The sequence below is a fragment of the Oryza sativa genome, chromosome 5, assembly GCF_034140825.1.
Source record: "Oryza sativa Japonica Group chromosome 5, ASM3414082v1".
Lineage (NCBI taxonomy): Eukaryota > Viridiplantae > Streptophyta > Magnoliopsida > Poales > Poaceae > Oryza > Oryza sativa.
The window spans coordinates 18,803,889-18,829,658 of record NC_089039.1 but is presented as its reverse complement, the minus strand read 5'-3'; the positions used below and the strand labels follow the sequence as shown (position 1 = coordinate 18,829,658).

At 43.2% G+C, this 25,770-nt stretch overlaps 2 protein-coding genes and 1 long non-coding RNA gene across 3 annotated transcripts; 1 reads left to right on the top strand and 2 right to left on the bottom strand.

Moving 5' to 3' along the window:
• The first annotated feature begins 3,392 nt into the window (after nt 1-3,392).
• On the top strand, nt 3,393-6,808 carry LOC4338658 (COBRA-like protein 3). Its single transcript, XM_015784601.3, is given in 7 exon segments — nt 3,393-3,753; nt 4,339-4,418; nt 4,703-5,159; nt 5,557-5,716; nt 5,808-6,088; nt 6,209-6,454; nt 6,457-6,808. Coding segments are annotated over 7 exon segments (1,524 nt in total). The 5' UTR covers nt 3,393-3,650; the 3' UTR covers nt 6,654-6,808.
• On the bottom strand, nt 6,209-7,934 carry LOC4338657 (uncharacterized). The gene is made up of 2 exons (XR_001546137.3): nt 7,608-7,934; nt 6,209-6,556 (listed from the first exon to the last, which is right to left on the bottom strand). It is a non-coding gene; the product is annotated as an uncharacterized lncRNA (long non-coding RNA).
• Nucleotides 7,935-13,288: 5,354 nt separating this feature from the next.
• LOC107276993 (uncharacterized) lies at nt 13,289-14,338 on the bottom strand. The gene is made up of 2 exons (XM_015783604.3): nt 13,940-14,338; nt 13,289-13,864 (listed from the first exon to the last, which is right to left on the bottom strand). Exons 1-2 carry the CDS (start codon nt 14,297-14,299, stop codon nt 13,604-13,606), a joined length of 621 nt encoding a protein of 206 aa, XP_015639090.1. The 5' UTR covers nt 14,300-14,338; the 3' UTR covers nt 13,289-13,603.
• Nucleotides 14,339-25,770: the final 11,432 nt, after the last annotated feature.

Below are 25,770 nucleotides of genomic sequence, written 5' to 3'. Positions count from 1 at the left end.
AATGAGATTACTATTTACTCTATAATACATGTATTCTTCAGTTCCTGTGTGCAACATCTTATAAAATTCCTAGCAGCCTCATCGCTTCGCTTATTCGTGGAATAAGCCTAACAGCATATTTGTAAACGAAAAGTAATTTATGAATAAAATTATTATATATGTATTCTTAGCGATCTAAAAGCAACGACTTAGAAATAAACTTTGATAAAAAAACCTCAAAATCAACTTTAAATTTAAGGTTAAAAATTCAAATTTTGGTTGATAAATATAAACATAAGCGAAAAGATGAGGCCCCTGTTTTCTAATTCTTTGTTTCACGCGTGCAACCATATCATGTGTTTTCTCTGTTCCCATTGCATGAATCTTTAAGCGAACACAATGGCCCAAATTAAAATTCCTATTAAGAAAATAAAACTATCTACAGTTGTATAGCAAATCCATTTATATAATTTGTTTCGAGTTTAATGTTGGGGTATGATCCCTTGGTTTTACTGCTGAATATCTTTAGACAAAAACAAAAGTATAATCCTAAGGAGGAGAAGGAGCTCTGGCGGGAAAAGGGAGGGGAGGGCAGAGCGGCCGCCGTCGTATGCGCAGGCGGGGCACAGGCAAGCGAGGCGGACGCACTGGAGAGGGAGGAGCAGTCGGTGGCACATTGAATCCGGCGGCTATCGATGATGCGGACAACGGCGACGATCGCGACTAGAGATGGCACAGACGACGGCGGCGGTTGCGGCTGGTGACGACGACGCAAAGGACGGCGGCGATGGGGGTATGCGGATGGAGGGAGGCAGCTCCGGTGCCTCTCTCCTTCGTCTCGTCATTGACACCGGGCCGATGCAGAGAAGAGCCGAAGGAGATGGGAGGAGGAATGCGTGTGGGGCCCACGGTTGGCCAATGATTTTTGGCTGGTGTTGGTATTTCTTAACGATATTACTAGAAATATAATTCCCAGCAATGGCGCAGAAATACTTCTGATATATTATAGTTGCAGAGTTCATCCGCAAGCACATGGATATATCATTGTAGCATTTCACCCGAGAGTATTCCAAGGGTATCGCATTTATTTTATCCCGTGGAAAGATCATGTAGAGATAACTTGACTAATAATTTATATGTTACTTGTGATAATCAAAGTCTAAGCAGGAGTTAAGATAATCCAAGGATAGAGTGACACATAAGCAATTAAGTTACTCATTCTCATACTAAATTATCTAAGCTAAGTGGAAAGAAAAAAGAAAGAAAATCTATTCCTATACTTCTAAGTATATATACATTCTACGTATCTAAAATACTAGTTAATACCCTGTATTCGATGCCCTCCTGGTACTTCGAGAAGCCACCCCTGACTGCCGTGTTCCTTACGACAGCCCGTCATGACTATACAACCGGGGATAAATACGGAGGAGTACCCTCCCCAGGAAATTAACTTAGGACTATATACACGCGCGGAGGAATACCCATACTGAGTTGTCACCATCAGCGGCTCACCTCTCATCCGTAGCATATAACCCCAAATAATGATATCCCATAATCTAGACACCACGTCTAAACTACCAGATACTACTCTAATATCATCGTCATGACATAGAGTAATTGCATAAGCAAACATTATACCCGCATCAAAGCATCTCCCAGATAAGCTAGCAGTATATTTAATATAACATGAATATAATGTAAAGTAGACATTCATATACTCGGAAAGTATTTCAATACCATAAATGTATAAAGAAGAGTATTCTAAATAAAGTACAAAGCTTACAGAAGAGGAAAGGAAAGCTACTAGAGCCATGCCCGAACTCTTCCGAAGGCTTCCGGACTCCCGATTTCTATTCTATTCCTATTCCACTAGCTAGATAACACTAAACTAACTTGAGAGAATATGAGAGAGCTCTTGCTTGAGGTGTGTGAAGAGAGTGAGGAGGTGAAGTCCTTTTATAGCCTCCCAGTGACGGTTATGGCAGTTGGAATGGTCGGAAATGCCCTCTAACCGTTATTGGGGAGCAATCCTGGATGTCCACGCCAAACCCTGCATCCAACAGCATCAGGATGGACCATGGGCTGGGCCATCCCGGCCCATCTTCGGCTGGCGGCCTCCTCTATTGCTCTCCTTCGTAGACTTGTGAACTTTGGTCTAATTGGTTGTGTCATTTTTGAGTTCTTGGCACATTCATGCATAAGTCTGATTGTCGACATCGTCCGATTGATTTATCGTCTGAGTTGATGTCGATTCTCCTCCACTTTATGATTATTGCATAAGTCTGATCGTCGACATCGTCCGATTGATTTATCGTCTGAGTTGATGTCGATTCTCCTCCACTTTATGATTATTCCCTGCAAAAGGTTAGTACACCTAATACTAGTGGAATATTATTATTCTAACATATATATGCATTGCAATTTGCAAGCATAACTAGTTCTACTCTATTTTGGTAATATTGACGGTCGAAACCGATCGATAACGACCGTCAACAGCTGGCCAAATTTAGGTACCACACCAAGAAGAGAACATATATCTTCTTTTTTATAAAACGGAAGATGAATAAACATAAGATGGATCGAGCAATATTAATGCAGCGCAAAAAAAAAATGGCGTAGCAAAGAGGAAGGGAAACGCTTTTCCTTTATCTCCAAACGGAATTGGACTGTTTATCCATCATCAGCATTTTGATAGTAAGAATTCTGCATGTTCCCTGCTCCACATTACTACATGATTGCCACATGCTTCACATGCTCGAGGCCCAGATTAGTGAACTGAATATTTGCAAATACTGAAGCTGATCAGACGAACCGTTCCGATATTTTCTATCAATAGATCTGCAATATCTCTTTGTTGGGAGAAAAAAATATTTCTTCTTTACAACCATGGGGAAAAAAATACAACCTAAACAGCAAGAAAAACAAAAAAAAAAGAAAAGAAAAGAAAAAAAGATCACCATCCATTCCATCAGACCATCACCGACATGTGGGGGCAAACCATTACTACCAGGAAAAAGAAAAGAAGAACACTTGGAGGTGGTTAGGGTTAGAGCTGGCCCGAGCTATACAGTACACCCATCCAGCTAGACATCTCGATGCTAACCCCAACCAATAATTAAACCAGGAGCAAAAACAAAACACGCAGAATTAAATAAAAGAGAGATACAAATAATCAATCCTGAATTTGTTAATCCCAGCAAGGTCGTCGATGGCAACGGCAACGGGGGGGGGGGGGGGGGGGGGTGTTGTTGATACGTCCACGAGACGAGCCAGCAGCAGCCGCACCAACTACTGAAACCCACACACAAACACAGTGGCGAGCGGCGAGCCGAGTGCCACCGACAGAAAGAGGGAGGAGAGGCTCTGTCACCTGCGCCTTTTTTATTCCCCCGCGGTAGTGTCGGTTTCCCCTTGCCTTGCCTGGCGGTTGGCGCGTCGCATCTACCCCTGCTACTAGTAGTACCACTTCTCGCGGCGAGAAAATGCCGCAATATATTTGCTTCCACCGAGGCGCAGAGCGGAGGAGAGTGACGAGCTGACGCACGCGGCGCGGCGGACCAGCTCAATTTGCCTGCCGCTCCTCGTCTTCCGGTGGGGCGGAGGAGGGGGACGCCGGGCGGGCGGGCGCTCGCATTCCGGAGCGGGGAGCGCGAGCTCGATCGGGCGGGGATATGGCGGTGGGGGGAGCCGGGAGCTCCAGATCCGTGGCGCCGTGCTGCTGCTGCGCCGTGCTGCTCGCGGCGGCGCTGCTCTTCTCCGCGCCGGCCACCACAGGTTTCCCCGGCTCTCGCTCCTTCTCTCTCTCTCTCTCTGTTTGCGCCTGCCAGCTCGTGCCGTGCCGGTCTCAGATCCATGCGCCGGCCCGATCGCCGAGGCTCTCGACTAACTTTCACGAGTTGTGACCACGAGATTTGGGCAATGCGATCCCCTCCTGACTGTGTCGGTGGCTCCAGTTCGGTGTGTCGGTGGCTTTTTTTTTTTTTTTGAATTCCGATTCGTTTCATCAGTAATTCAGTTCGTTTCGCTCCTGCTTTTGCCAGAATTCTTGGAGCAGATTAGGTAGCAGTAATTCAGTTCGTTTCGCTCCCGCTTGACCGGATTCTTGGATCAGGTTAGGTAGCTTAGATCCATTGAGAGGAGCACGCATGGAGCTTCCTTCCCACACTAATCAGTGCCCAAGGTGATAGATCTGATCAGGAGAGGCGAATTCGAAAAAAAATTCCCTTCCAGATCGAAATCGGGATCACGATATAACTAACTCATGGGGCTTATTCATCTGCCGAACTGCTAATTTACCCCCATTTCGTTTCCCTTGTTCAGGATCTTGATATGCAACTCTTTTTTGTTTTCCTCTTGCAGAGGCTTATGATGCGCTGGATCCAAATGGAAACATCACGATAAAATGGGACGTTATGTCGTGGACTCCTGATGGCTATGTTGTAAGTAGCAACCCCACACCAAAAAATGCATCTTGTATTGTTCGTTCAAAAAAATCCATCTGCATCTTGTTTCCCCAACTATTATTAGGCCATAATTTTATTTTATTTGATACTACTACAAGTTGTCTTTGAAGTACAAAGTTGATAGCATAACCAGCAGCTGGTCAGAAACATATGCAGCAATTAACAATAATAAACACGAGTTTTATGTCAGCATATTATGGATACTCTGATTATCTTGTATATGTGTGTCATGATTTCCCCCCAAAATGTTTCTTGTGCAGGCTGTGGTCACGATGTTCAACTATCAACAATTCCGGCACATCCAGGCACCTGGGTGGCAGCTGGGGTGGACATGGGCAAAGAAGGAGGTCATTTGGTCGATGGTTGGAGCACAGACCACTGAGCAGGGCGATTGCTCAAAGTTCAAGGGTGGCACGCCCCACTGCTGCAAGAAGGATCCCACAGTTGTTGATCTGCTTCCGGGCACCCCATACAACATGCAAATCGCTAATTGCTGCAAAGCTGGAGTTATAAATACATTTAACCAGGACCCATCAAATGCTGCTTCTTCCTTCCAGATCAGTGTAGGTCTTGCTGGGACTACCAACAAGACAGTTAAGTTGCCTAAGAACTTCACTCTTAAGGCCCCAGGTCCTGGGTACACGTGCGGGCGTGCTATGATTGTCAGGCCTACTAAGTTTTTCACCGGGGATGGGCGCAGAGCAACCCAAGCTCTAAGTAAGTAGCTCATCTGTTGTTCTTTAATGTTTAATACCAATTGCTTTCATTCTTTGAGGAAATGCATTTGCAGCCTAAACAACAATTGCATGGTTGAACTAGGTTACCTTATGTGTAGGGTTAGTAAGAAGATGTAATCTGTTGAAGGGAAAGAGATTGTTCTCAAAGTGAGATGAGTCCAACTGTGAATAATAGTTGATAATAGGTTATATTACTTGGCATGTTGGCCTAATAGAATACAGCTAATTCAGTTAATATTATTCTCTAGCAAATAATATTCGTCAAATGCAGACATGCATCATAGTGGCTCCATATAGAAGTTAAATTTGTCAAAATCTTATACCATAAAGTTCATTTTTGTTTTTTGTTTCTTAACAAAAATAAAATCTGTTTGCAGTGACATGGAATGTGACCTGCACATACTCCCAATTTCTTGCTCAGAAGACTCCTTCCTGCTGTGTATCTCTCTCATCATTTTATAATGACACAATTGTGAACTGCCCAACATGCTCTTGTGGCTGCCAAAACAATGGGACAAGTCCTGGAAGCTGTGTAAAGTGAGTTAATAAAACCAAAACTCTTACTTCGCTTCTTGTTGAGGCCCAACTTTTCTGCAAAATTGCTAACAAGTTCCATGCATTTCCACAGTGAGAATTCACCTTATTTACAATCTGCCATTGATGGCCCTGGCAAATGGACCGGTCAGCCTCTTGTCCAATGTACTTCTCACATGTGCCCGATCAGAATCCACTGGCATGTGAAACTCAACTATAAGGAATATTGGAGAGTGAAGATCACGATTACGAACTTCAACTACCGCATGAATTACACACAGTGGAATTTGGTCGCTCAACATCCTAACTTCAATAATATCACCCAGCTGTTTAGCTTCAACTACAAGCCACTTACTCCATATGGAAGCAAGATAAGTAAGTCAATTTACAAACTGTTCTCCTTTATTTAAGAAAATTGGAGTGCACTTGTAATACGTTCCTTTATCTCTCTCTCTCTCTCTCTTTCTCTGATGAAGTTTATTCCTTCTATTTTAGATGATACTGCGATGTTCTGGGGAGTTAAGTTCTATAACGATTTGCTCATGCAAGCTGGTCCACTTGGAAATGCACAGTCAGAACTTCTTCTGCGTAAGGATTCCAAGGACTTCACCTTTGACAAGGGATGGGCCTTCCCACACCGCGTGTACTTCAATGGTGATAATTGTGTCATGCCACCTCCGGATGCATATCCATGGTTGCCTAATGCAAGTCCTCTGACAAAACAACCATTGACACTCTCGGTTTTGGTATTTTCGATTGTGTTGGCTACTTTGCTGGCTTATGCATGATGAGTGAAACCAAGAAATTCGGTGAGCTTCAAGTTGTCAGGTTCCATGGTGTGCACTGCAACAGATCATTTGTTCATTCAGTTCCACGGTTGCATAGAAGAGAAGATGTCACGCTGAGGAAAGCTGATATGTGTGTGTGTGTTGTATGTTAAAAGAAGGCCAAAATGTATTTCTTTTTTGGTATATATACTGGCCACAGCATTTTGGTGAACTTAGTTACTGCAAACTAGATAATTACAGTTGCACCTTTTGTATGTTATAGCAACCAGAAATTCAATTGAATTATATGACTTCCCTTCTTGTAGTACATGTATAGACTCCGTAATAATGTTCTGTATGATTTTGTGAACAGAAAGGATGCTGTTGATTGAGATCATTTAGTTTTGTTTCTTGTTTCATCAGGTGTATTGAGCTAAGTAATCGAATTAACTGATGCTTATGTTCAATTGTTTAAAAAAAAAAGCTGTGTTGGATTACTGAGAGCATGTAATCCAAGGATCAGAAAACATAGCATGCAAAAACATGTTGTAGTAGTAGAAAATTGAAGTACAGCGCTCCTCTTTTTGAACTGTGGCAACTTTTTATGAGAGATTGAACTGTAGCAACTTGAAATTGCAATAATGTAACAACGGCCGTCATGCTTGCTACTACTACCTAGCATTACGAATTTGGACAGATTTTTACCTAGCAAGGCTCCCACCGACATGTTTAATGGGTTCCTTTCAAGAGCTAAGGTTCTTAGATGCATCTGGTTTTAGGAATATATTTGTATGCGAGAGAGATCAATTCCTAAATGACTCCAAATGCGACTCATCACAAGTATTTACAGTAAACATTTGTGTGTGACAGATCATTCCTAAATGGAGTTGAAATCTTGGAACAAAAAAAAAAGTTGAAATCATAATCTTTAGCCAACATAAGGATAGATCTAAGGATTATTTAACCAAACTAGATGAGCAAGTCTGAAAAGGAGAACCAAACCAGGAGGTGTAATCTTCTCTAATGTTAATATGTGGGAACTTCAAGAGAAAAGGATCTACAAGAATAATTTACTGCAAACTGTCCCACGACATCATAGATAGCAAACAGAATTCAAACACTCTTACCTTTATAGATTGTCCTGGATAAACCTCCTCTTGCACATCCTCAAACATGCTAATTGCTAAGCCTTCTCCAAACGGAGCCATGTTTTGGCATGCATGTGTCAAGAAGCTTCATACTACTTCTGCTCTGAATTCTGAACTCTTCAGAGATCAACCAGGGAGCAAATGCCGCCCATGGCATGGTATAAATACCCACGAGAAGAGCTCAAAGATGCAGTGAAATGGAAGGATGGATGGTTCAGCCATAGCTTTTGGTTTGTTGGCCAGTTGCATTTCCAAGCAAGCCTCAGCTTGAACCTCACCATTCTCACCATCTTCTTCCACATGTTGGTTGTTGTTTGCTCTGCCTCTAAGCAATGCCATCCCAAGTGAGTGACATTTTTGCACAACGAATCAAGCAATGTGCAACCTTCCAGATCATTCAGGAGAAAAATTCATAACTATTACTCCCTCCGTTTCATGATATAAGACTTTCTAGCATTGCCATATTCATATAGATGTTAATGAATCTAGACACACATATATTTCTAGATTCATTAATATCTATATAAATGTGAGCAATGCTAAAAAGCCTTACATTATGAAATAGAGAAAATATATAAAGTAATGTTGAACCTGAAGTATTTCCGAGGGAGAAAAAAGAGGGCTGACGACAGTTACTTTACATCCTTTTGAAATCTACTGCTCAACTCTCTGCACCTTATTCAGATTTTTTTTTTAAAAAAAAAAGTTTAATGGAGGATTTGATGGGATAAGTTGGAAGGAGAAAATGAGGAAACTATCGAGTAAATGTTCTACGTTTAAGATAAGAATGCTGTTGATAAATCCCGACACATGAAAAACAAGATATATTCTTATGTAATTTTCAGATTTGCATAACAAAATATTCTGAAAAAAAGAAGTACCAGACAAAACTCATGATATTCGGTGCTTAAAAAAAAGAACCCATGGTATTCAATCAAAAGCAGCAACAGTTGCATGTAATTTTATTTACCAGCTCATTTACATTGCCGAGATTTTTAAACAGACCATGGAATCCAAAAATACATCAAATGATCGTCAAATAGCGCCATCAATTTCATACAAATATTTGAATCCATGTACCTAAGAACTCAATGTTGTGACCGTTGGTCTTATTTGAAAAAAAATTATGATTAATATTTTTATTGTTATTAGATGATAAAACATGAATAATACTTTATGTGTGACTTTTTTTAAAAAAAAATCATAAAATTTCCAAATAAGACGTCAAACGTTGGACACATATGCCTACGGCTTCACTTATTTTTTTGACGGAGGTATACCTATGATATCAAATCATATGGACGAATCAACTCTTTGATACCTGATTTCAGGCAAAAGCAGCTAGACCTTTTCTCATCTCGTGGTAATCAGGGGCAGACTATGGACTCGGGAGAGAGGGCCCACTTGTTTCAAGTTTTAACTATATCATTTGGATCTTGGCCTAACTCATAATGGGCCAGCCCGTGACCTGCTTCAATCGTAGGTCCACCGTCCACCCCTAGTGGCAATGATTTGGCCGTGCCCCACAAATAATGTGATGTGGTAAAAGTTACCACTCCATTATCATAGTACATGGTATGGTAATATTAGCTTTCCTATAATGTGCCCAGCAAACATGTTCCTTTTTAGGGTAAAGTCCATTTTAGCCATTGAACTTTTGATCATAGTCCATTTTCACCCTTAACTACAAACATCGTTTCTTTTTCACCCTCAACTTCCAAAACAGGAAAAATACATCCTAAACCATATTTTACAATGGTTTTGATGGATATAATGGTGGTTTTTCACTAACATGAACTTCAATTAGCTAAATTTCATAGTAGTGGGTCTAATTACGTGACATCTACATCTGTAAAATTTGCATAATGAAAGTACGAACTAGAAAAACCACCTTAATTTTAAACGAAATGGCTAAAAAAACACGTTCCAAGGTGTTGTTTGTCCAGTTTTGAAAGTTGAAAATAATGGACTTCAAGTAAAATTGAAGGCCCAAAATGGACTTTATCATTAGTTTTAATAAGTTATTAAAGGATTTATTTTTAAATTTAAATAAAATTCTCAAAAATAAAACAATAAAGTTATATTTAATTTCCATTCCTTTTGCTATTTATGTACGGATAAACGTTATAATCCGTAGCCCATTTCACCTTTCGGTCTACTAGTTTGAGCTACAGCAAAGCCATTTAATATTGAATTCTGTTACGCAACCTTAACTTTTAGACTACTAAGGGCAATGACAATTGTCGACGGGTTATACCGATTATGGTATTTGTAATGTATTGGAGAGACTTAGTATTAGGCTATACGCGAGATTACGGTAAAAGAGATGGGAGATAAGGATTTTTATACAGGTTTGGCCCCCCTACTAATAGGTAATAGCCCTACTCCTTTAGATCAAAGCCAGTGTTACTATTGTATAATCAATCCCTCACAAGTACAATGAGGAGGAGAATCTAATCTAGTCTCTGTTAGGTCTTTAGCTTCCTCGAATAAGAATTCGGCAAGATTGGAGGTAGCTTGTATTGCCCTGGCTTTTGTGGCTCTGTAGTGGACTTGTCTTAGCGTCTTTGCTTGTTCCCTCTCCTCCTGCGAGATATTATATTTATATCCTTAGATATCTCCTGGTCAAGTATGAATACAATTCGAGTAGATTTTGTAGTGGCTGAGTAGGACTTTGCTTCACTTTACTTATCAGGACTCTTTACTTATCCACTCAGGACCTTTGCCATACGATAAGACTTTGATTCTGTATAAAACTTGTATATAGTGGGCCCCGCTGAGCTTAGTACATAAGTATTGGGTATGTTATATTTAGAATACCAATAGTAATGTATATTGCTAAATCACTTTTCAATGGTGAGGTTCTACAAGGGCATTTCTAATGCTTATGAACCTAGGTGGTATCAGGGTTTACCTTAGCGTTTGGGTCGGGGTTACCGTCACCCCACGGTAGCACGATAACCACGATAATCGTCTAAAATCGCACAAAAATCACATCTGAAAATTCAAATTCAGAACTCGGCGGTTTCGCGGTTTCACCGTGATAATCGCACGGTTCACCGCAATAACCACGATATTCGCACGGTTATCACGGGCTGTGTAGCTGAAATCATGTAAATGAAAAATAAATAGGGAAAAAAATAAAAAATATGGTTGAATATATATAGAAAACTAGAAATTGAGAATAATTGGAAGAATATGTAGGATACTTGAGGCCCAATATTGTCTTCCTTTTTTCCAATTTGTAAAGTTTTTTTGGTTTTGCCCTCAAATTTGAATTTAGCTTACTCTATTTCAAAAATTTTCTTCACCATTGGCAATTACAAATCAAGAATTACATCCATTATTTTTTTTCAATTTTTTTTATTTTTTTCCGGAATTTTGAATTTGGTTAAAGTTCATCCAAACCATATCGGCGGTTTCCCCTACCGTACCCCGCGGTAAGCATGATAACCGCGATAATAGCGTGATTATCGCGCGATAAGTGAAACCTTGGGTGGTATTAAGGTAGGTCTCACCATTTCTATTACCGTTGGCACAATGCTTGAAGCAAGTCTAGTGTTAAGTTGGGCTCTATGTCTCATTGAAAATAGTACTTTTTTACTAGCCATCTCAGGCTCTGGTTTATAGAGCTTCTAGCAGCTGTAACTTTTTCTAGAATCTTCAGCTCCTCAAATAGTCTAGATTTTTACCTAGATTAATCCAAAAAATAAAGTAAAAGCTAAAAGTTAGGAAACACATATTTTCCAGATTCTTAGAAGTTGGCAACCAACCAGCTACTTTTAAGAATCTTAAACTCCTCGAACAGGACCTTAGGGCCTGATTAGATCCCATTGTAAAATTTTTCATCCTGTCACATTGAATGTTTGGACACATGCATAGAGTATTAAATATAAAAAAACTAATTACATAGATTGCGTGTAAATTGCGAGACGAATCTTTTAAGCCTTATTGCTCCATGATCTGACAATGTGGTGCTATAGTAAAATTTGCTAATGACGGATTAATTAGGCTTAATAAATTCATCTCGGAGTTTACATGCGGAATCTGTAATTTGTTTTGTTATTAGTCTACGTTTAATACTTTAAATGTATATTCGTATATCCAATTTGACACGTCAAAACTTTTCACCCTTGATCTAAGCACAGCCTTAATATCTGCGCATATCTGTTTTACCTCATTATTTTTTTTGCTTGTGAGAGAGCCTCTTGCATTGAATGCTTGTGGCTTATGTCTACAATGTATATGCCTACAAATCAAGCTTATGACCTCTTTATGGTCATATTGTGGCTACCCTGATGAGTAGAATCTAAGGTGTGATCCATTATATAGTAAATGAGTGAGGAGAAAGAGAATGATATTTATTTATATAGTACATAAGATCATCCGCAATGTATGTTGTAAGTGGTTCTATAGGAGAGAAGGAGATAGAATTGGCTCTACACTTTACATCATTTGTTCCAACCCTTTTCACCTTAGGGTGTGGTTAGTTCTTTGGTTGTAAAGTTTTTGAAGTATACGGACACATATTTGAAGTATTAAACATAGACTAATAACAAAACAAATTACAAATTCTGCCTGTAAACTGCAAGACGAATTTATTAAGCTCAATTAATCTGTCATTAGCAAATATTTACTGTACGTAGCACCACATTATCAAATTATGGTGTAATTAGACTCAAAAGATTCATCTCGCAATTTACATACAAACTGTGCAGTTGGTTTTTCCCACATTTAATCTCCATATATATGTCTAAACATTTGATATGATGTTTTTGGCCTTTTTTTTTATCAAATAAGGCCTTAGAACCAGATACTTAACATAATGCCTAGCACTAGACTCTAGAGGAGAGAGAGAGTTTGTGTCCGAGCCCACCTGTCACAGGCTAGTACATATATAGTTTATGGTGGGTTATGGTACCTTGCTAGCCCTATAGGTTGCACAAGCTTTCACATGATTTTATTCTCACCGTAGAGTTCATCCACTAGATCATGTGATGGATTATATATTGACCATGCTCTAACGGTATCTTCATATGGATTACGGCCCCGTTGGTTAGATGAACTAATTATTAGCCCCCACCTTTTGACCATAAATTAGCCCTAAGAATCTAAACAGGTAGGCTAATTTAGGGCTAAAGTGAATTAGTCCCCCTCAAAACATTAGCCACTCCAATGGGTGCTAATGGGGCTAATTTTCCGTGAGAACCATCAAAAAGCAGCCCTATCTCCCTCTCTCTACTCTCTCTCCACATTTTAGCCCTAAATTAGCCTATGGATCTAAACATGTTACCCTAGGCTAATGTTTAGCCCACCAATTCAAGACTAAACCTTAGCTCAAAATTAACCTCGGGCTAATCTTCCAAACAGGACCTATATATTGACCATGCTCTAAGGGTAGCTCATCACATAAACCACTGTGTACTACTATTACAATAGTGAGATGGACTATACGAAAGGATTTTTTTAGTGTACCTCTGAATGAATATGGACCGTTAAAGAGATGAGATCTAAGGGTGAGTGTCCAAGTCCAAGTCTTACTCTAACATTATTTTATTGACATCGGCCACTTATCTTTGCCTTATAAGTTATATGCCACATCCTAGAAATCCCTTTCAAACATGTCCGACCCAAAAAATTATACCAAATACATTTTGCAGTTGAACGAAGAGGTCAAATGTGGCGGTGCTACAAACAAAAATGCTCCCCATGAGTTTAAACTTTTGGTGATGGCATGCATCTTACATTCTTAAAGGGGATTCACAAAGTGGAAATAGAGAGGGTCTTAAGCCTCTTAAGTACATTCTTTATATATTGTGCAAGTGGTCATTATAGGTAGAAGTATATAGCTAATAGGGGGGGGGGGATCCAAGAGTCACCCTAGTAGCAGCTGTTTTTCCATTTCCTCTGCATGATTTCACGCGCAACGGAAAGCGCGGGAACCCAAGAGGCGATGGCCGGCCGTAACGGCGAACCTAAGGCGCCACGGCGCCGGATGACCGAGACGCCGCCGTCGCGCTGCCCTCGCCATCGTCGCCGGGCGACTTGCTGACGACGCCGTCCAAGAACTCGGCCAGCACCGGGTCTCGCACCGGAGTAGTGGACCGCACGCAGCAGACCTGCTCGACGCCGACCTCCGCCATGGCCCCGGCGAGCGGCCCCTCCGCCCACCGCACCGAGAAACGGCACGCGCACCGCTCCTCGCCGTCCACCGTCTCGTGCGCCGCCGGCGAGACCTGCGTTTTCGCCGGCGTTTCACGGCTCGAACAACCAGCGGGAGGGAGGAGGAGGAGGGCCGGTGCGGTACGTACGGATTCGAGGACGGCGTCGAAGAACTTGAGCTCGACGCCGCCGGCGAGGGCGCAGGCGACGCAGAGCGGGTCGCCGGGGCGGAGGTCGCGGCAGCGGGCGTCGTCGAGAGGCGTGGACGGCGCGCGGAACCTGGCGCGGAGCGCGGCCGCGTCGAGCGGGTCGTACCACTCGTCCTGCTCCTCGGTGAACAGCTCGTACATGACGCGCAGCGCGCCCCCCTGCACCGCCACCCGCGCCTCGTACCACGCGCCGTCCGCCGGAGAGCGGAACTCCAGGCGGGACGGCGACGGCGGGCGGCGAGGCGGCGGCGGCGGCCCCGCCGGGGCAGGGGCCTTCCGCTTCTTTCGCGGTGGTGGCATCGACGCGGCGCGGTGCGTGTACACACTGGCGATGGTCTCGGTGGTAACCGCGCTAATGGGGTGTTTTGGACTCGAGACGGCCAACGCCTATGGTAACCGTGTGTACAATTTAGGCCCTATTTAGATCCCACCCTAAAATTTTTCACCCTTTACATCGAACGTTTGAACATCTGAAGTATTAAATATAGGCTAAAAATAACTAATTATACAGATTGCAACTAATTTGCTAGACGAATCTTTTAAGCCTAATTGCTTCATGATTTGAAAATGTGGTGCTACAGTAAATATTTGCTAATAACGGATTAATTAGGCTTAATAAATTCGTCTCGCGGTTTACTGACGAATTCTGTAATTGTTTTTTTTATTAGTGACTAAACACCCCATGCGACACTCCATATGATGTGACACACCAAAATTTTACACCCCTAGATATAAACACCCCCTTAAAGCCTTTTCAAACTCTGTTTTTGGGAAATGATCCTGTCCCTACTGTTTGAACAGGATACTGTGGGTACTTGATATACCAGATAAAATTGAGATCATGCCATCCTCAAATATGGGTTTACTATGGTATTCACTACAATATCATTTCTTCCCTTTCTCCCAAACTAAAATCATTTTACTGTTTTTCATAATTTGACTCACCAAAATACCCCCGGTTGAATCCATTGAATCTAACTAGGGTTTCCCTTACTGCCGGTATCCACGGGATTACCTGTAGGATTTAGGGAATTTTGACAAAATTCAAAATTTCCCAAAAGAAACTGAAAAAAAATTCCAAAAATATCATGGTTGTGGTTCTTGATTTTTAGTGGTAGATGGTGAAGAAATTTTATAAAAAAAAGAGTAAGACAAAATTAAATTTGAGGACAAAACAGATAATGGTTTAGAAAATAGAAAAAGGAAAAAAAAAGGGCCTTAAGTTGCATGGTGCAACCAGTCCATTAAGGCCCAATAGAGAAGAAAATATATCTTGAGCCCTAATTTTTGTATTTTACACCCAAAAATTAGGTTTGCAAGTATGTTATATATTCTTTCAATTATTCATAATATCTATACACATTTAATTGTTTTTTTAAAGTTTAGCATTGTTCTGTTCAGCTACAAAACTCATAGTTACCATGCAAATATCACGGTTACCGCGTCAAACCGTGCTGTAACCACAACCAGACCACGAAACCTCCAAATTTTGAATTCAAATGCTTATCAACGAAATTCACACGGTTTTCGGCGGTTACCGTGCGAGTTAATCTAATCACGTAAGACTTGTCACGCTCAAGTCCGCTCCGTCTTCGTCTTCCTGCCGAGAGCAGAAACAAGCTCCACCCTCCAGTTCGTCGGCGTTAGCCCCGCCCTTCGTCGGCATTCCGCGCCCATGGACTGCCCCAAGGTCGGCCCACCGACACGGTGACACCTAGCGTGAACTGCTTGCCGTCGACCACTGTCGACACCGTGCAGGTCGACCTCGCTCCTCTGATTGTTTAGTGATCGGTAGCTCGATCTCTGTGTGTGTCTGTGTGTTAGGTGTCTAGGGCTGTGTTTAGCTCAAATGCAAAGTTTAGATTTTGATTGAAATTGGAGATGATGTGACTAAAAAGTTGTGTGTATGACAGGTTAATGTGATAGAAAAGGACTGAAGTTTGGATCTAAACTTTAAATCTAAACACAGCCTAAGCGAGGTAGCAAGCCTGCATTTTTTGTGTGTTAGGAGAACGAGTCGTATTCCTCCTCTCTCTCTCTCTTGTTCCTCCTCTGTCACCTTCCAGCAGCAACAGAGGCCTGGCAGTGGCGCGGGTACACCTTGCTTTGCATGCAACAGCCGCCGTCGCTGGTGTCGGGTAGCATGTCTCGGGCGGGCGCGCGTCCTCATGGTCGGCTGGATGCACGTACGTGTGGACGAGTAGTAGCTCGCCAACCGGGCTGCGCTCGAGAGGAGGAACTCGTCGCCTCGTCGGCCGGGCCGGCGGCACACGAGGGGAGGAGCTGGGCAGCCGCGGCGCGCAGTGGAGGAGCTCGCGCTCCCCCGACGACGTAGGGTGACCTGCTGAAGTGCTGAGCCATGTGCTGTAGGATGCGAGGCAGGACAAGGAGCGCGCCGCCGCCTACCTGGAGCGCGCGGTCCAGGGCTATGAGTGATGTGTTTGGGGGCCGGGGAGGGGGGTGACGGTGGGGTGGATCTCGTCGGGGGGCTGAGTGGGGTGAAGAGCTCTCTGGTCGGGGCGCCAAGGGGGAGGAGTCGTCGGCCATCGTGTGCGGGGGAGGAGCTTGCCGGCCAACTAACTCAGCGAGTCAATTACAGTCTAATTGCCATGTCAGCAGAAACCGTTTTCAAAAGAAGTTAATTTGCACTGATTTTCGAAAATGAGGTATACGTTATACCCGGTTTTACGGTTCAAGGAGACGATTCAAACCAGAGTGAGAAATTAGGGACGTAAAATAGACTTATCCTCTTCTTAATTAGATGAGGACCATATGCCTAGGAAAAAGTAGACCCAAGGTCCCTCAACTTGTCATTGAGATACAAAATCATCCTCCAATCGCAAAACCAGATATCGGTCATCCCTCAACTACCAAAACCATTCGCTTTAGGTCCCTCGATGGTTTTGACCCCGGTTTTATCTGATGTGGCGGCTGAGTCAGCGTGGGACCCACATGGGCCCCACATGTCAGGCTACCACATCATCTCCCTCCCTCCCTCTCTCTTTTCTCCTCGCTCATGGCTCACTCGCTACAGGGCGGCTGGCGGGCGCACGCGGTCGCCGGGGGACGACGGCGAGGTGGGCGGCGGCAGCGGCGGGGGTGGGGATGAGAATGGCGGGGAAGAGGAGGGGAGCGAGTCGAGGGCGGCGGGGGAGACTGTGTCGGCGGCGAGGTGGGAGAGGAGGGCGTCGGCGGCCCCCACACCCGCAACAACCCAGCACACGCCGCCGATGCCCGGCGGTCCCTCGCGCGCCGCCGTTGCGGACGACGACGACGAGCTCTCGCGCCTCCTCTCCCTGGCCAAGGCCAACCTCGACGCTGGCCACCTCTGCGCCGCCCGCCTTGACCCGGACTCCCCGCGCGGTTCGCTCCTCCTCACTGTCGTCTCCGTCCTCGTCGCCGACCACTCCTCCCACCGCGCCACCCTCCTCGCCATCGCCAGTGGTGTCGCCCTGGACGAAGGTGGTGGGGAACGGGGTGGTGTCAATGGTGCGCGGGACAACGGGCCTTGGGGAAGACGGGAGGGCGGGTTGGGACGACGACGCCAGCGGGCGGTAGGAGGACGGTGAAGAGGCGGCGGCGATGACGACGACGCGGGCGGCAGATCGGCCATGTGTCCTCGCGCTCCCCGTCCCCGCTGCTCGTCGTCGCGGCTTCCCTTCTCCCGCGTCACCGCGTCGTCGCGTTGCCCACTTGCCGGCCTCAGCAAGCGCTCGGTTGACTTCACCTCGCCGCCGCCGGCTTCCTCTGGGCCCTCTTCCTCTCATGCCTCCCTCCTACCCTCCCCGGCGGCGGCGCGGTGTGGCGGAGCTCGAGGACGGCAAGGGCAGCGCGACGTCGTGGGCGGGCGCTGGGTGGCGCAGCTCGAGTACGGTGAGGGCGGCGCAGAGATGGTGCGGGGGTTGTGGACTGCGACCCAGGCGTGGCGGACTGCTCACACTTCGCAGCCGCCGTCGCTGCCTCGTCGCCCGCCGCCATCAGCCTCGCCCCGCCGCTCTTGGCCAACCCCTTCAACCGGTCACCGGAGGAGGAGGCCACGCCATCACACTCGTGCAGAGAAGAGAAGAGCGAGAGAGAGAGAGAGAGTAGGAGGAAGGGAGAGAGATGACTCAGCCTGACATGTGGGGCCCACGTGGGTCCCACGCTGACTCAGCTGCCACGATGGACAAAATCGGGGGTCAAAACCATCAAGGGACCTAAAACAAACGGTTTTGTTAGTTGAGGGACGCCCGGTATCTGGTTTTGCAATTGGGGGACGATTTTGTATCTCGATGACAAGTTGAGGGATCTTGGGTGTACCTTTTCCTATGCTGTATATAAGGCCCTAAGAGCAGGTATAATAGCAGACTATAAGCTAGCTATAAGCACATTTCGAGAAAATAAATGAGGAGAGAGAAGAGTAGCGGACTACAGATTTGTTGCTAGCTGCAGCACGGACTCTAAGATACATGTGTATATGATAGGTAGAACCAGATATTAATTGTGTAGTTGTTAACGCCAAAATTTGGTAAGCCCAAAGTCATCATCAGCCTAGAGTCAGTATCGGCTTCAGAGTCTTGGAATCGGCCGATGGGAGTCGTCAAATCGCCAGCAGTTGTGTTCTTAGTGGAGTCGGATGAATTAAAGGAAATTTATCCAGAAGAGTCCGAGTTCAAGGAGGATGCGACATGGCAAGTTATCTATTAATTAGGAATAGTTTGTGTTTTCCTTTTATCTTTAGGAAAGTTTCTTTCTTGTCTTACAAGAACTAGTATCTACCTATGTGTATAAATATGTACACCTGGGGTCATTGTAATCTATCAATCTCTCGATCAATACAACTACTCTCGGCGCATCGCCACCCTCTTTACCAAGGTTTTTACTTATCATCCGATAGAACTTGGCACCTGACGTGGGGTTGCATCGGTTCAGTTCGATCTCCGGCGAAGAGGTAAGTCCTAACGTTTCGCCGGCCCTGGTGAATCTATTGGCTACGTTGGTGTTGTTCAAGGCTACATCGCTTCGATCTCTTGGATCACTCTGGTTTGGTTGATATATTTGCCTACAGGATATCTCAATTCTATCTTTAGTTGCATTGTGTTTAGAGACGCATCGGTTTAGTTGGGACTGTCTCGGTTAGGTCTGATCTTCTGTCTTAGCCGATATATCTCTACAATCATAATGCTGTTATAAATAGATTTGTTATATCCATCACATTAGACAGATCTATCAGCTCATCAAGTACTACATTATCATATACAATCTCGTGTTGCATCGGTTAGGTTCGACCTACTAGATTGTTGTTGATAATATAAGTCTTGTTAAGCCGATAGGTTCATGCTAGTGTTTTATCGGGGTGCTAGCCGATAAGTTATCTGGACGTTGCATCGGCTTACAAGGATTGCATACATATTGGATTTAGCCGATCACAATAAAGACTTTACTGTTTATCTACTCTTGTGAATTTTATGACATCGGACCACTAGCCGATATATGCTTTAACCTTCGGATCAATGCTTGTTCTATCATATCACTGTTAGCCGATTGGTTTCTAATTGATTATATTATTGTTATATTATGTTATCATCAGCCGATTGCCTTTATATTATTATGGAAAAAGTACGAATTACCCCCCGAACTATCGCGGTCGTCCGAATTACCCCCCTGAACCACAAAACCGGACATTCTTCACCTCCAACTATACAAACCGGATGAATTACCCCCCTCGAACCAATTCAAAGCGGTTTTGTCCAACGTAGCGCACACGTGGCAATCCAGTCAGCGTTTTTTTAATTAAAAAATTGTGGGACCCGCATGCCATACTCTTCTCTTCTTCCTCTCCCTCTATTCTCTCTCTCTCTCTCTTTCGCTTTTTCTCTCTCGTGGCTCGCGGGGACGGCGAGGACGGCGACGACGGAGGCAGCGGCAGCGGCGGAGGCAGCGAGCGCAGGGAGGCGAGCGGCGGGGCAGGGCGGCGGAGGAGGCGAGCGGCAGCGGAAGAGGCGAGTGGCGGTGGGTGTGGAGGAGGAGGCAGCGGCGGTGGCGAGGCGAGGCAGCGGCGGAGGCAGCGAGTGCGGGGAGGTGAGCGGCGGGGCAGGGCGGCGGAGGAGGCGAACGGCGGCGGGGTGCGGCGAAGGAGGCAGTGGCGGCGGCGAGGCGAGGCGGCGGCTGACGAAAGATGGGGGAGAGGAGAGGCGCGGCAGTCGGCGTCGAAAGATGGGAGAGGGGAGAGGCACGGCGGTCGGCGTCGCCGCCGGTGGGTCCACCGCGGAGGGGGCGCAACTCGACCGGGCTCGCCGGCCGCCTCTTCCCTCTCTACCGCCTCGCCTCGCCGCCGCCGCTGCCTCCTCCGCTGCACCACGCCGCTGCTCGCCTCTTCCGCCGTCGCCATCTCACCTCCTCCGCGAGCAGCACGAGCTCCCGCCGCCGCTCGCCTCCTCCGCCGCCCTACCCCGCCGCTCGCCTCCCCACGATTGCTGCCTCCGCTGCCGCCGTCGCCGTCCGCGCCGTCCCCACGAGCCACGAGAGAGAAAAAACGAGAGAGAGAATAGAGAGAGGAAGAAGAGAAGAGTATGGCATACGGGTCCCACAATTTTTTAATTAAAAAAACACTGACTGGATTGCCACGTGTGCGCCACGTTGGACAAAACCGCTCTGAATTGGTTCGAGGGTGTAATTCGTCCGGTTTGCATAGTTGGGGGTGAAGAATGTCCGGTTTTGTGGTTCAAGGGGGCTAATTCGGACGACCGCGATAGTTCGGGGGGGTGTAATTCGTAGTTTTTCCTATTTGCTCAAAACCCTATCGCTATCAGCTGGTATCGGCATCGGCTGGAATTAATCCATTGGCTTGTCAGCCGATCGACTCATTGATCTGCTATTTGCATATCTTGTCAGTTGCAGGATCAAACTGACTGGCACGCCCGTATCTCATCAACGTCTTGGACCTGCACTAGAACTAAGCAGATCTCCCTGACCAGCGTGTGTTTTTCGCATCAACAGTAGTACATGTTTATAGATAACTATTGTATGAATTAACTATTAAGTTGACTATAGATGATTTAGAGCCAGCAGTTGGCTATACTATTGAACTTGCTCTAAGTCACCAATTGTTCAAGCGGGCCTAGGTCGGCCCACAAGCAAAGGTTGGTCTATTTAGTAGATTTCATTCCCTCCCACCCACATACACCTTCACCAAGTAGTATTTTTGACTGTTGAACTACAAGAATAGACCAAGTATTACCATGTGTCGACTGTTGATAAACTTTCAGAGCAAGTATAACAGTAGGTTATTAACCGGCTAAATGCTGAGGTAGATGAGAGAAGAGAGGAGAGAGAGGAGAAGTGGGCTGTAAACTTACAGCCGGCTTGGACACAAGAACCACAAAATTCTGTGAGAGAGATAAGTGAGCCCTATATTAATTATAAAGAGCTAACTATTATATGGGAAGGCTGAGAGAAAGCTATAAAGAACCTTATAACCAACAGGTCGGCTGAATTATTAGCCTGCACTTACTAGGATTTACAATCTTGACTTGCTTGCAACTTTCGAGACCAGTCGGAGTAGTTATCGAACAAAACCAATTCGAGATGCACATTTGAAGCCAGCTGGAGACGCTGGAAATTCACGGAAATCGTCGAGATTGTGACCCCTGCTGAGGGATATTATTGGTCCTTGTCACGGTTGATCCTCTCTTCGTTGATAAATCATGTCCTACCTCAGCCGCTGACTTTCTGGTCCATGCGGTACATGTGCAACGGCCGCCGTGGCGTAGCCGGACGTACGCCCAAAGAGACGAAAAAACATGTAAAACTGCCAATTACACTCTCCGTTAAAAAAAAAACTCAATCTAGATTCAACCACAGGGTTTGTTTTTTTAAACAGAGAGAGTACACTACTCGCTGTTCAAGTGTACCAAAACTGCCATGCGGTCATTATCCCGTGATAGGATAGCCGTAACGTGCTGTAGCCCGACGTACTGTACGGTACGTGATCGCGCCCCACCGTCAAAGTGTCAACGCTGCCCCGCTCTACTCCCTCCGTCTAAAAAAACTGAATCTATCATTCATTGTCATCTCTTCCTAGGTTGAGTTTTTTTTTTATAGAGAGTAGGCTTGATACACTCCTGATAATCTGCAACACACATACGACACATGCTCTTTTATCGGAAAAAAATAATCCTAAAGATCTATTTGGATAACATGCATATCCAAATACATTCTTAGGATTAGACTTTTTTTTAAGACGAAGAAAGTAAATGACCTAAAGAGGTTACACGATCCTTACACTGTATCAAAAACAGCGGTAATATCTTTAGATTTCACGAAAAATGTTGATAAAAAAAATGAAAACTGATCAATTTGAACTTTTTTTTAACCTGACCAAAAAATACAAAAGGTTTGTGTTTCTGACCTAAATTAGAGGTCTGAATTTTACAAAATCCTGACCAATTTCCATCGATTTTGTAAACCCTAAGGTAGATTATATGAACATGACAACTTAGAAATAGATTATCACACGCCATGCAATATTATAGGATATCAAAACAGAGAAACAACATGTATAATGTATTTGGATGGTTAACAAAAATTGAAACATAGGAATTTATTAGAAATTGTTAGAGTTAATAGATGGGCTTTAACTCATTTGAAGATTAATTATTTTGAAAATCACAGAAATCCACCTCATGTGATGGTATGCATGGGATGTTTAATACCACCTTACCTATTCTATAAAAGTGGCTCTCCTAGCCACTTGATACATGTGTGGTGGAGAGAACAAGAGGAACATGTGCATGCTCGCTCACAAGACCGCCAGGCGGCGCGCGTACGCGACATGCACACAAATGGTCCGTTAAAATTGGTTCCTCACTATTGCATAGATGTGGCTTCCTTTTGTAGTTTTGTTTTGTTACAAAATTTGATTTTGTTTCTGGAGCGATGTGGAGTCCGGTTAAGTTATGTATGACTTATCTGATTCAGTTACACGGTGTGAAGATCGTGTAGGTGTTCTTATCACGCATCCTGATATCTCTATATAAACCGAACCGCCGCATCCTCGCAACACACGAAATCAACCTAAGGTTTACGCATTCATAGTCTATTCCATCCCTTGCCAGTGTGCATCGGCGACCAGGAGAACAGTCTCCATAATCTTTGCATCGGGAGAAGGTAGTAATAAGATTTTTGGAAGCGCCTTGCGCGACTGTTCGCTGGTCTTCCACAATGGTTCATCTTCCTGTACACTCCAGGGCTACGCGCTAACAACAAAATCTGGCACCACATGTTGTTCCTCTAGTGCGCGCTGCTCCTTGTCAACCCGGTCCACAGTAGAACCGGAACACTCATTACATGTTCACCATGTTCCATCTATTGAATCTGCTCATGGTTTACCGTCTCGTGTAAATGTCTAGATCGCATAATGTGGCTTTGCTAGTACACATGTTCAATATCATGATTTATTTATGAAATGAAATAAATTAAATCTATGTGCTTATATATTCAACGGAAATCACATGTGGAAGAGAGAGTAAAGGGAAAAAGAGTATAGTACAAAAAATGATATAAACGGGATATAAAAATTGTCAACTTAGATTCAATATTTTGAGTTGAAAGAGACAGAAGGATAGAAGATAAGAGAGAAGAAAAAAGAGCTATAGATCCAACAAGCTTTATGAGAGAGTGAGATGGGACAAATTATTAATGGGGTAATTAAATAGTGTAATAGTATGAATATCGGTAAATCTAACTGGAGAGGCCTCTCCAATTAGTCTTAATCAGAGACACCCACGTGCTAGTATTTTAGGAGTTTTGGTTGCTATTAATCCATTGAGCAAGTAAGGGAAATATTCCTATCATCTATGCTTCAAATAAAATTTTCTCTTAAATTACTCATCTGATTGCACCGTTGTGTTCGTAATAATTAAATTTTTACAACAAGATCTCACATGATTATATTTTGATAAAAAATCACAAATTACTTTTATGATATGTCTAAATTACTTTTAGATTTAACTAAGTTACTTCTTAGATATATAAAAGTAAATTCAGTAAAGCCTAAAAGTAATTTACATATATTATAGAAGTAACTTATAAGAAAAGAAATAAATTTTAATTTATGCCTTTTTTCATTGAACAAATTATATATATATATATATAAATAATACTCCCTCCGTTTTAAAATGTTTGACACCGTTGACTTTTTATTACGTGTTTGACCATTCGTCTTATTCAAAAAATTTAAGTAATTATTTATTCTTTTCATATCATTTGATTCATTGTTAAATATACTTTCATGTACACATATAGTCTTACATATTTCACAAATTATTTTGAATAAGACGAACGGTCAAACATGTGCTGAAAAGTCAATGGTGTCAAACATTTTGAAACGGAGTAATATATATATATATATATATATGTGTGTGTGTGTGTGTATGTGTGTGTGAGAGAGAGAGAGAATTACTTGTAGGTTTTAATGAATTTACTTAATGAAATCTAAAAGTAATTTAGATATATCATAAAAGTAATTTGTGATTTTTCATCACAATATAATCATGTGAGATCTTGTTGTAAAGATTTAATTGTTACGAACATAACGGTGTAATCGGATTGTAGATCGGATGAGTAGTTTAAGAGAAAATTGTATTTGAAGTATAGGTGGATGGTGTCTCATATAGATGGAGTGGTAGCTGGTTTAGACAAACCAGCTATCGCTAGCTGTGTAGTTACGTCCTACGAATATACATCTAACTATTAGTATATTGTATTAGTATATTGAGATAGATGATAGGTTTACTGTGGATATAGCCAATAGTTGACATATTCACGTGCCATCTTTTATGCGTTTGGAAACTATGGTTGGAGATTCACAAATAAACTTGAAGAAATGTGTACTCTTTATCTCTTTATCTTGGTTTGGTCTTTTATTTTATTGGGTGTGTTTAATTTTATTTTGAACTACACTCTTTATTTGACTCTTTATTTGAGTGATACTTTGTAATAATTGGTTGTAGTTTTGACGAGCAAAGACCGAAATGTTTCATTTCATTATTAAAAAAAATCTTTTATGCGTTTGCGAGTATCGACTACCGTATATATACACCGTGAGTGCGTATCTCACTAAGCCCAATGCATTGGCACTTTTCCACTCGCACTGTCATAGCCTCCTCCATATCTCGATTTTTTTATTTCCTTTTCATCTCCCCCATCTTGCTTAAATTTACTCAAATTCGGTGATGACAAGAATAATGTCTAGTTTAGTTCACACCAAACTTCTCCCAAACTCCCAACTTTCTATTACATCACATCACATCCAAAATTTTTTTACTCACATAAACTTTCAACTTTTTTTCCAAACTACCAACTTTCCCTAAACTTTTTCTCAATTTCAAAAACTAAACACAGCCAAAATTGTTTGGTCTTAATGGGAGCGTATCTTGCAATACATTTGGTCTTTGAAGCTCCGGTCTTTTTTTTTTATTAAGATACATATTTTACCTTGATTTTCTATAGCTATTTTAAAGTAATAAACAATGTATTTCGTACGAAAATTTTTTATATAAAAGTTGCTTTAAAACATTAGATAAATCTTTATTCTAAATTTAAAATAATTAAAACTCAATTAAGTATACATCAATACCTTTTTTTTTGTTTAATGTGTCCGTGGCCTACATGACCATCTCATTTTTTTAAAGAATAACATAACACTGAGATCGTATTGCTGTATTGATCTACTCTCCCTGTTTCAAAATAAATAAAATTTCAGTCTTAAAATAAATAAATGTAATGATACG

Bases quoted from the DNA above. Each gene is read 5' to 3' on its own strand.
- LOC107276993 (XM_015783604.3), bottom strand. From the start codon at position 14,299: ATGCCACCACCGCGAAAGAAGCGGAAGGCCCCTGCCCCGGCGGGGCCG. The intron at 13,865-13,939 runs GTACGTACCGCA...GCGAAAACGCAG, and splicing joins TCGACGCCGTCCTCGAATCC to GTCTCGCCGGCGGCGCACGA.